General features: G+C 34.3%; 2 protein-coding genes across 2 annotated transcripts; one reads left to right on the top strand and one right to left on the bottom strand.

The window, feature by feature from the left end:
• Positions 1 to 8,151: 8,151 nt before the first annotated feature.
• Positions 8,152 to 8,943, bottom strand: LOC146900520 (uncharacterized). The gene has a single exon (XM_085736101.1). The coding sequence runs from the start codon at positions 8,914 to 8,916 to the stop codon at positions 8,227 to 8,229; it is 690 nt and encodes a 229-aa protein (XP_085592227.1). The 5' UTR covers positions 8,917 to 8,943; the 3' UTR covers positions 8,152 to 8,226.
• A 44-nt stretch (positions 8,944 to 8,987) lies between these two features.
• On the top strand, positions 8,988 to 11,104 carry LOC146900519 (uncharacterized). The gene is made up of 4 exons (XM_085736955.1): positions 8,988 to 9,038; positions 9,132 to 9,370; positions 9,457 to 9,547; positions 9,618 to 11,104. The coding sequence occupies exons 1-4, from the start codon at positions 8,988 to 8,990 to the stop codon at positions 10,734 to 10,736; spliced, it is 1,500 nt and encodes a 499-aa protein (XP_085593081.1). The 3' UTR covers positions 10,737 to 11,104.
• Positions 11,105 to 12,488: the final 1,384 nt, after the last annotated feature.

Raw genomic sequence — 12,488 nt, 5'->3', positions numbered from 1 at the left:
GTAAGGCTTCGGACGACTCTGCTGTCCCTTACCCCTACGGTCACTCATCACCTTGTAGTGAGCTTTGGTATCATCTTCATAGATTCTGCATCTGCTCACCAAAGCAGAAAAGTCACGGATCTGCTGGTAACCAATGGCTCGCTTAATATCAGCACGCAAACCATTCTCAAACTTTATGCACTTAGAAAATTCAGCATTGTCTCCAGTATAGTGTGGATAGAACTGAGCCAACTCCACAAACTTGGCTGCATACTCTGTCACTGACATGTTTCCTTGCTTCAACTCAAGGAACTCAATCTCTTTCCTTCCGCGAACATCCTCAGGGAAATATCTGTTTAGGAACTCCCTCCTAAACACAGCCCAAGTCACAACTGCATCACCTTGCTCTAATTCAGGTAAGAGACTCACCCACCAATCATCAGCTTCCTCAGCTAGCATGTGCGTACCAAAACGCACCTTCTGGTCATCAGTACATTGCATAACCCTGAAAACTCTTTCAACTTCTTTGAGCCATGTCTGTGCTCCGTCAGGGTCGTACCTTCCTTTGAAAGTAGGAGGATGATTCCTCAGAAAGGCCTCCAACATTCTTACATCAGCATTAACACCAGCACCAGCATTCTGTTGTTGTCCTATAGCTTGGGCCACAGCTTCCAATGCAGCAGCCACCGCAGCATCGTTTCTTCCAGCCATTCTATTTCTCTTGTAACAGATAATATTCGCAGCCTCCAGGTCTCTACTCTACATAACAACAGAAATCAGCACAACTGAGACAATATAAATTGTCAAACAACTCTACATGGCTCGACACGACTCTACTAATTGGCCGGACGGACCGACCTGCTCTGATACCAATTGTAACACCCCGTTCTCCCAACAACGTAATATTAATTATTATAATCAGAGTAATCACACAACGGAGTGTCACACTACTTTTCAAAAATTCATAAATAGAAAATATCTATTTATTTAAGACCAACATAAAGAATCTTAATAAACCGCAGCGGAATAATTCTGTAAAAATATAATTTCAACCAAAATTCAACATCAATGAAAATCTTGGCACATAGGCCCCAACATAAATCAACTTTATTTTCAACAACGATAAACTCTAATAGCAAGTCTTTTCCAAAATATGTGATACATAAAAGAAATGAGAAGACATTCGCAACGATTTCCCCATCCTAGTATGTATCAGAGCCCTAGACACTTGAGCCGACCAAACCTACAAGTCATCAGTACCTGCACATTACCCACGGTCGAGGCAACATATACGCAGAAGGGGTGAGAAACTTATCCAATAATAATAATATATAATTCATCAAATTAATGAAAACAACAAAGCATATCACAACAGGCATCATTAATAATGTATTTAAATAAACACAGGCAACGACATAATTATCTTCAGCAACAAGGTACAACAACAACAACAACAACGTTATCCACAACGACACCGATAACTCGACAATGCGACAACGACAACAACTCAACAATGCTACAACGACAACAACAACCCAACAATGCTACGACAACAACAACTAATGCATCATGCAGGTGGTACCAATCTACGCGCGTTGAATGCTAAGCATTCCAGGGCATAAGCCCCCAACGATTTGGATGGTTAAAGCATCCCAGGGCATAAGCCCCCAACAGGTGAATGATAAACATTCCAGGGCATAAGCCCCCAACAATTTGAATGATAAACATTCCAGGGCATAAGCCCCCAACAATTTGAATGATAAACATTCCAGGGCATAAGCCCCCAACAGAACATGAGTATGCATATGGACTCGACTTGTGTATATCAACATACAACTTCAACAACGACTACAACAACAACATATGTGCCTACAACAATTATGACACACTCCCCAACTTCGACATCAGATGATACAACGACATCAACAACGGAAATCAAACAACATAGCATATATATAAATCAATTACATTCATCTCTAAGTCTAGAACATCCTTCAAAAGCAATTAAGTTTTGATCAATAGGACATAAGCCAAATACCCATAAAACACCTCAACTAAGTCCCTAACACTTAAGTTTGAAGTTGGGAAACCAACCATATGTTTTTGGACTAACTTGGGATTAATTATGCTAAGTTTTCTTAAAGTTTTCTGAAGATCCACTTGGACTATTTTTATCATAACTCAAAATCTACAAATCTTTTCCACTCCAAACCAAGGCCATTTTAAAGCTAACTTAATTATCTACAACTTTCATGTTTACACCTAAGGCCAGTTCAAAACAGAAACGGGTGAAAAAGACGCAAGAACACGAAACAGGGGAATGCTGTCACTATTACATCGTACTACGATGGAATGCATCGTACTACGATGGGATACACTGAAAAAGTCTTGTTTGCTGCTGGAAAAATCGTAGTACGATTTCCCAGCATCGTACTACGATGGAACATGGACAGTTCTACGGAAACAGACCAGTTTTCACCCCAAAAACCCCAATTTCATCAACCCAAACCCCAAATTTGATCCCATAATCACCCAAATTGTTTTAGAAACATGTTTACAGGTTTATTAGACAACATAGGGGATAAAACAACATATAATCATGCAATTCAACAACAAGTTTCATCATAATTCATCATCTAACATAACTTCTCAAACCCTAAAAAAAACAAGAACAACAAATTCATCAATTTTCAAATTACATACCATGATTATTGAAAGGAATCCCACCCTTACCTTATCTCAGCAAATTCTACAGCAAAAACGATTGGATTCTCTCTTCCTAGCTCTTCTCCTAGCTTTCTCTTGGTTCTTCTCCTTTTTTTCTCCAAAAACCAGTTTTTCTATTGTTTGTACGTGAAACTGTTTATCTCTGCTTCTCTTTCTTTTTCTCCCAAAAATATAACTTCTTTCTTTTCATTTAACTCCCACTAAACTCTCATAATTACTAATTAACTCCCATTAACCAAAATATTAATATTTTACTCCTATTTTTATTTCTCCTAATATTTCCACAAATAATAAAGCCATATTCATTTAAATAATATACAACACATCAAATACCAAATAAATCATATAAAATTATATAAAACACTCAAACATCCACTAAAAATAATAGAATAAAAATGGGGCGTTACAAGCACCAACCACCAGATCGGAACCACAAAAGGAAACAAGAACTGTTGAGGGTAGGCGCATATGGATGCCGCTGCGGAACCATACCGAAAACGCAGACAGATCTGGAATAGAACGGAAACGAACCGAAAACAGACCGGAACCGTAACAGCAACGCGGACAGTTCTGGAACAGAATGGAAACTCAGCAAAACGGAACCGAATCGGAAAACGCGGACATGGAACAACTATGAGGGGCTGACGAGGTGGTGCAGAGACTAAATCTCCTCGCACCACCGCTGATTATGGTCTACATCTGAGCGACAGGTTTGGATAAAGGGAATAAGCAAAAGGGGTTATGTCTAGAGAGAAGTCAGAGAAAAAGGTTTTAGAGAGAGAAGTTATTTGGTGATTTTGTTTGAATTCTTTAAGTTTGGATCCAACTCTAACCAACCTATTTTGTTTGATATGCATCTTGCTTCACAAACCAAACCCTAAACTTAGAATCTTACGTTGGACCTATTTTCTAAAGACAAGTTTCTCTTTGGCTTTTCATATCTCCTTTCGGTCTCAATGAATGTATTTCAATAGCAACCACGCCTATTCTCATGGTTGATTGCTATTGAAACACTTTAAGAACGAAACTTTAAGTCTCATGGTTTGCTAGACTATTCTCATGTTTCACAATCCTTGTCTAATTTCATTTGTTCCAATATCAAAACATCATCTTTCGATCCTTCACTTGATATTTGTGATGATGAAATAACAACTATTAAACTTCACCTTTCGGTCATTCGATTAATACTTGTTATTTCATTAGAAAAACGGTGAAATAGATTAGAAAATAGATTTACATAAAATTAGGGTTCTAAGCTTGGTTTGATAGGGATTAAGTCATTAGACTCATCCAACAATCCCAAGACACAGAAGTCTACTCACTCATGTTCATTGTAGACATAGAGAAGAAGAAGAAGAATAACATGAAAGAAAATAAGAAAATAAAAAGAAGTACTTTTATTAATGGAAACAATTGTCACATATAATTCCCAAGAACAAAAGATGAAAGATATATGTTTGCTAGCTGATCTATTTATAGCCTAAAACTAACTTAAGCCCCAAGAAATACATCAATAGAATGTTCCACAAGAAACCGTGGGCTTTAAGTCAGAAATAAACTAAAAAGGTAGCTTGATCAGGAAATAAAAGCAGCAAAAGAAGTGTTGTAGGTCGCGCACGGCCGTGCCTGATATTTTTGCACAAAATTTTCATATTTTTCGCCTCAATCAGCTCCAAATCCCCTTTCTTTTGCTCCAAGACTCAATCTTTCATATACTTATTCCTGGAATTAAATAACTTGCAATTGAAGTAAAATAGTTCTAGAAAGTAAATAAAAACACATAAAATCTAAATAAAATAGACTCAAATAACTAATTAAAAACACTAATTATTGACTCATCATTTGCCAGCCCTCGGTGAGATGAAGTGGGGTTGTATACCTGGAGGTGCTCCGACACCCAAGTCATTGGGCTGACCCAAGGCTAATGTCTGGGTATAAATAGTGGTAAGGTAGGGTTTGGCTAGCAAATCTTATCCTGAAAATCGTACCGTCATGTACAGACGTGGGCATCTCTCGGCCTAGGGTGAGTTATCCTCGACTTGCGTGGGCGTGGGTAACCCCCAAACCTCGTGAGCCATCTCAGCCTGTATTGTGATATGGTGAATTTTAGGGCGTGTTCATCGTATGGTGTCGCCTTCTTAATGGGCCGTGGTCGGACCCCTAGGGAGTCGAATTGGGCTTTAGGCTAGTCTGGAACACAACCCAACCTAGCTATTTAAGTTTGATTAAGAGTCTGTTTGTTATAGCCTTTTTTAATAAAAAAATAATTTCTTTTAAAGAATCGCTTTTAACACGTTATAATTTTTTATAAGAATCAAAATCTAAAAAAAAAATAATCAAAAAACAACTTCAAATGAGAAGTTCTCGTAATAAAAAAACTTTAAATGATAAGTTGTTAAGACTTATGAGTAGCTTCTCAAAAACTATATATTTTTTTTAGACGGGATAGAAAATAAGATAGAGATATTTTTGAGCTTATGACTAGCTTCTCAGAAACTATATATTTTTTTTAGATGAGACAGAAAATAAGATAGAGATATTTTTGAGTAAAGATAACTTCAAAAAATAACCAATATTACTATTTTATCCCTGTATTTTCCTATTATTAGTGTCCTTCACAATAATTTTGTTATAAAAAATATTTTTACATAGTTGTATCCAAACATATCAAAAATATCTTTTTTTTTTCTTTCATAAAAAAGTGATTTTTATTAATGTAACCAAACACAAAATAGCTTATGTTTTTTTTTATATAAACTTTAAAAAATAATCTCTAATTAGTTAAACACCAAAATCACTTATTTTTGTATTCGTAACAAATAAATTCTGAGTCGGAGAACAAGTTTGGCCAAAATCGCCCAAAACCAAAACCCGTGAACCCCGTAGGTAAGTACTAAAGAGACGATTTTAAAATTATGGAGACAATTTTCTCAAAGTTTAAAAAAAAAAAAAAAGAAGTACTCCCTCCATTCCTTTTCTTTTGATGTTTTAGCTCTTGACACAAGTTTTAAGGAGTAATTAAAGTATATAAATATTTATGTGTTTTTGACTAAAATGTCCTTATTTATCATTTGATTCACATGTGATAAACTAAATGTCACAACTACTTTAATAGTTTATGGTGTTTTCCAACAAGGGTAAACTTGAGAAAACAATAATAAATTCACTAAAACATCAAAAGTTTTGGAATATAATTGAAACTCTAAAACATCAAAAGAAAAGGAATGGAGGGAGTAAAGTTATTACACTGAAAATCAAAGTAGAGTTTAATGACTGTAACGCTTAAAGTTGCAAGACAACGTTATTTTTTGTTGGGAAAAAGACATTGTGACAGACAAAATATATATTGGCTGTATCTGTCCAACTCATCTTTTTTCAGTTTCGTGTTGGAAAAGAGATTTTCGAACCAAGTTTAAATTAGTAGGAATATTTAGTTTTGAGCAACATTGAGAGTTAGCATGATGTAAATTATAAATTTACTAGCCATCTACCCGTGCTATTACACTGATTTGTTGTACTCCCTCAGTCTATAAATAATTGTCACTTTAATATTTTTTATTTTTCTCAAAATAATTGTCACTTTAGAATACCAATGCATCGTTTATTATCTTTTTTCATCATTATACCCTTATTTATTAAATAAAACTCACTAACTATAATTATTAAGGGTATTTTAGTAAATGACATTAATTTTATCATTGAAATCAACACAATTAATCATTTCCTTAATAATCGTGCACAAACCTTAAACGACCATTATTTAGAGACGGAGGGAGTAGATATTATTGTTAGGTTCAATATTAGCAAAATGGATTTAATGATATATTCGTTAGTTAAAGAGATTCACCATAAACCGTATGATACAATTGAAATTAAGCAACAACAATTGTAAAATACATGTTTTTTCATCAGAAAGGTAAATGGCTTCATGTAATTGGATGAAATAATTATGGGAATCAGAGTTTAATTTTGTGGTTCGAAAAGGAAATATTGGTCCTGTGTTTTTTATGTATTTGAAAAAAATGTGTCGTGTTTCTTTAACCTTATCAAATATAACTAGCTAGTTTTCTGTTTTCTTTACAAATTAGTGACAAATATTTGTTTTTTTTAAATATTTTCTCCTGTGTTTTTTATATAAACAAATGACAAGTATTCTTCTCATGTTTTTTTATGTGTCATTGACAAATATGTGCCCCATGTTTTTTTTTTAATATTTGTTATATGTTTTTCTAAGTATCAATGATAAATATTTGTCTCGTGTTCTTTTTAATATTAATCAATGACATATATTTGTCCAATTTATTTTCATGTATCATGATAAATATTTGACCTGTATGTTTTTTATAATTATCGATGACAAATATTTGTATACTGTTTCCATATTTTTAATACTCGTCTATGTCCTCGTGAGTTTAACTCAGTTGGTATGGACAATGCATAAAAATATGCAAGGTCCGGGGTTCGAACCCCGGCCACCACCAAAAAAAAAATACTCGTCTATGCATATATATACACACACACAATAGGTAATCATATAGACGATAATTTATTAGTGACAAACATCCATCTCACGTCTAATTTGTGTTACACATTTCTAATTTAACTAATTGATGCATGAGAGTGAATTTCCTAACTAATTGACCACCGGCAAACACTTATTTTGGTTTAACATGTAAGAAATCTATATACGGAATAGATTTTTTTTTTTTTGGGTTTGCTACAATAGACCCACTCATTTTTATGAAGGTCTATTTTAGCATGATGCACCTTTTGTTTTGGAAAAAAACACGAATTTTTTTTTTCCGACCCTGTTTGCCAAAAAAATTCCAAAGTTGACCCCCTATTGAAAAAAAATACAGAAATGACCCACTTTCAATTTTTGGTGGTTTTTTTTTGTCGTTTTGTGCAGTCCGCCCGTTTCAAATGGCGGGAATGAGCCGTCTTCCTGTCACTAGTCACTTCATGACAGGCTACAGCAGGTTTTTGTCTTTTTTTTTTTATTTTTTTTCCAGTACCGCCATTTCAAATGGCGGGAATGAATATTTAATTTTTTTTTTCGTTTTTTTATTTTTTTGGATATTGTTTGTTTATTTAAAACACAAATAATAATAATAATAATAAATAAAAACATATTAATTTATTTGAACGCATAATACATAACGTTATTAACTATCGGTTATTATACTCGGACAATTTCTCATAATATAACCGTTTATTTTTTATTTTTTTGGCCATTATTTGTTTATTTATTTGTTTAACAATAAATAAAAAAATATTAATTTATTTGTTTAATAATAAATAAAAACATATTAATTTATTTGAACGCATAATACATAATGTTACTAACTATCGGTTATTTATACTCGGACAATTTCTCCTAATATAACCCTTTTTTATTTTTTTGGTCATTATTTGTTTATTTATTTGTTTAACAATAAATAAAAACATATTAATTTATTTGTTTAATAATAAATAAAAACATATTAATTTATTTGAATGCATAATACATAACGTTATTAACTATCGGTTATTTAAACTCGGACAATTTCTCCTAATATGACCAGTATGCCGACACAACCCACACTGTCTCGGTGTCGGAGTCTTCTTTACCCCCTCCTCGTCCATTTCAGTCCTTATGCGGGTACTATTGGGTCGACCTTTCTTTAGTCTTTGCATGTTTGGATTATGGCAAAGCACGGGACCGCCGTATGGGGGCCAATAACTCTTATCCTGTACTACTTTGAAAGCTGTGTTGTAGATGGAGTAAACACTCTCGTTTTTGAACACAGCTGGAATAAGGGTTGTGTAGTCATGGCGAAATGAAGAACACGCGGCTATGACATGGGAACAAGGCAAATGTAAAGCTTGAAATTTCCCACAATCACACCACCCCGCTTGTAGGTCCACCTTGAAAGTTCCCATTCGCCTTCCCTCCCTGTAGTTGACGGTCTCACGGACTGAGAAGGTATACCTTTCTCGGTCAAACTGTTCGACATGATGGGTGTTGGACTTAACAATTTCATCCTTAATCACATTCTGGCAATATTCACTGAACAAATCTCCGGAACCTACCCTTGCAAACGCTTTTTGAGCCCTATCAGCAAAGAGACATGCCAGCCTATAGTAGGTTGATTGAACTATAGGCGTAACAGGTAGGTTGCGTGTTCCCTTAAACACAGAGTTCCACGACTCAACGATGTTGCTTGTCATGTGACCCCATCGTCGACCCTCGTCATATGCTTGAATCCATTTTTCTTTCGGAATATTGTCCACCCAATCTAATGCACGCTGATTTGCATTCTGGATTACACCCCGATAGTAATCGAACAAGGGTATGTTTAGGGCATGTCCTGCACGTTAAGAAAAAACAATTAGTTAGATAGTGAACCTATTTAATAATAACACGATATAAAAAAAACCGTAAGATAATATGCTTACCCATATTGTTGGATAAATCACCTGAGGAGGTTGGACAATACAGCTGGGGTTCAGCTTGTTTGGCCACGCTATATAGATCCTTGTGTGACGTCGCAATATATGGCACTAGCGACATGCCTGGGTGCACAATTCTCTTACAAGCATGGGCGTGGTCAAGAATGTCATGCTTAGCTCCCGTGCCCAGACAAACACCACAAGCTGATACACAACTTCCGTTGGCAAATATGTAAGTAAAATAAATGTTATTTTTTATTAGTTTTTAAATACATTTATCCAGCCTATGTTAACTATAACATTTTAAAAATTAATTAGATGGCTAGCACATGGTAATAAATTCGTGGAACATCCTCGGCATAATCTCGTATCTATACGTTCAAAAATTGACACCATGACATATGATCAGGTATTATATTTTTTTTCGTGATTGCTTTTTAGTCAACAATTGAAGACTAATATTCATTATATTTAAACAGTTCTCCTGGAGGCCTTATCTCAAATTCCATTACAACAACGAAGAAGAAAGCCAGATATGGTCTGCCAACACATATCTCATCAATTTTCAAATAGTCGAGAGGCATCAAACGGACAGAGTTCGGCTTCAATTTGGCTTACCACAATATCCACCTGCCTTACCAGATAATTTGAAAGCTTTCCACAAAATTAATTTGACAAAAGATAAAATTAAAGGCTCGTGGAGAGATAAGCATCATCGTCAAGTCCAAAACTGGAACCAACGACATCAATTAGCACTTCAGGGCATTCGGTATAACCATGAGGTTTATCCAAATCGTCAATATTTTGCATGGTATTGGGAATTTTTCGGAAATCATCTGTGGCTTTCTAGAGATGTATTATTGACAAACCCAAGGCAAGCATGTGCAAGAATTTTACCACAATTGTCGTGTGACTATCCTGCAGCGCCAGAAACCTATACGGTGCCAGATGAAAATATGTGGTCAAATACACCTCCAACATACAACCAATTCATGACACCTCCACCCACTAACTTTGACCAAAGCTTTAACCCATCCACCAACTACAACTACAACCAAACTTACCAATCACCTCCACAACCCACAAACGAAATCTTATATAACACCCCAATCCCATATCCAACCTATTCTCAACAAAGTCATCATGGAGAAAGCTCCCGAACATCAAACTATTCATTTGATGACTACAATCCAACTCAGTACACCACACAAACCAGTTATCCAGACCAATCACAGTACTCCTCGTTCAACCTACCAACCCCCCCACACATTGTAAACTATCCCCAAACAAACTACGCACCTCATTGGACAAATTCACAAACTAATACTATAGAAAGTCTGGCAGCAGGGTTTAATGACGATGACTTCATTAACGAAATCTGGACCAACTCAGCTCCACAAGTGCAAAATGAAGTCGCTATGGAAACTAATGATGATGCTGAAATTCCTGATGAGGATGTGGAACAGGAAGAAGATGAGGAAGAGGAAGAGGAAGAGGAAGAGCAAAATCAACGACCCGTACGAACTAAAAAAGATAAATTATGTGCTACGGGAGGTCATAGTTTACATTGGCGTAAATGGTTGCCGAGGAGAAAGTAGTTTTTGTTTTTATTTCGTATGAATAAAATAATTAGTGTTTTAAAATTAATAAATTAATATTTATTATCATTAATTTTCATTTATTATTATTTGTGTTTTAAATAAACAAATAATGGCAAAAAAAAACGGTTATATTAGGAGAAATTGTCCGAGTATAAATAACCGATAGTTAATAACGTTATGTATTATGCGTTCAAATAAATTAATATGTTTTTATTTATTATTAAACAAATAAATTAATATTTATTTATTTATTGTTAAACAAATAAATAAACAAATAATGGCTTAAAAAATAAAAAAACGAAAAAAAAAAGATATATTCATTCCCGCCATTTCAAATGGCGGTACTGAAAAAAAAAATAAAAAAAAAAAGACAAAACCTGCAGCGACGTGACGGCCGTCAGAAAGACGGCTCATTCCCGCCATTTGAAACGGCGGGACTCCAGAAAACGACAAAAAAAAAACCCCCAAAAATTGAAAGTGGGTCATTTCTGTATTTTTTTTCAATAGGGGGTCAACTTTGGAATTTTTTTGGCAAACAGGGTCGGAAAAAAAAAATTCAAAAAACACCCACTTTGTATTCTTTTAAAACGTGTAAATCTGAAGGGTAAACATGTAATTCAAATAATTTAATGATTCCTTTTCAATGCTCTTTTTAATTCCATCCCTTCTTCTCCTTTATTCTTCTCCCTGGTAATTTCTCGTCAACGTGAATTGGAAGCTTGAGGTCTCTCCAAAAGAATCAACGATCTTCTTCTAGATCTTCACCCAACAATTTTATCATTTTTGTTGCTTGTTTATTTTTCTTTCTTTTTTTATGAACTTTCTTTTTTATTTGAATAAGGAGAATGAATTCTATTTTTGTTCATCTTTCATTTGGGTGAAAGGATGAGTTCTTGAAGAGATTAGAAAACAGAAATTAGTTGCAAACAATAAAGAAAGAATCGAAATTTGAAAACCTAGAAAACACAACAACGGAACACATTCCGAACTCAATCAACAACGAAGAGGAGGCCACCGGAAAAGCGACGCAAAACTCACCCAGCCATGTATAAAACCAGAAAACCACTCCAAGTTCCTGAACACGTAAACATTGATTGATTTCGTTATCAATTGAGCCACAACAATCATAAGTCTTCTTACATATCTATGAACAACTTTGGCAAAATCAATTTTTTGGAGGAAACGAAAAAGAGAAAAATATGCATTCCTGTCATGTAAATTCAATTCTAATCTTTGATTTGTTATTAGAGCAATGCTATTTGGTGCGACAAACTAACGCACAAAATTGGACGAATGCTTTAATAAGGAAGCGCTTCATGAATTTTCTTATCTTTGTCACGTTTTTTTAATACAAAACAGAAAAAGCTACACAACACCATTAACAACTACTTTCCTTACATGTACTTAACATCACTAACAAATAGAAAATAATAGGCTAAATTACACCGGAGGTCCATTAAATTATTTGATTGTAATAAATTGGTCCTTTAAATTTTTTTCGTATCACAAAGGTCCTTTTATGATAATTAATTGTAATAAGTTAGTCTTTTAAGTATTTTTTGTAACACTTAGATCCTTTAAGTTATTTAATTGATACTTTTATACCACGAATAACTTACATTTTTAAAATCTAAAATCTCATATATTGTTACTGTTAAATAACTTAAATAACCTAATTAGTACAAGAAAATTTTTAAGGACCAACTTATTGAAATTTAGTTAACTTAAAAGAGCATAAGTGGTACGGAA

This window comes from Medicago sativa, chromosome 8 (assembly GCF_051527215.1).
Source record: "Medicago sativa cultivar Bolivia chromosome 8, Bolivia_mono, whole genome shotgun sequence".
NCBI classification, from domain to species: Eukaryota; Viridiplantae; Streptophyta; class Magnoliopsida; order Fabales; family Fabaceae; genus Medicago; species Medicago sativa.
This window is presented reverse-complemented; position numbering and strand designations above follow the sequence as displayed.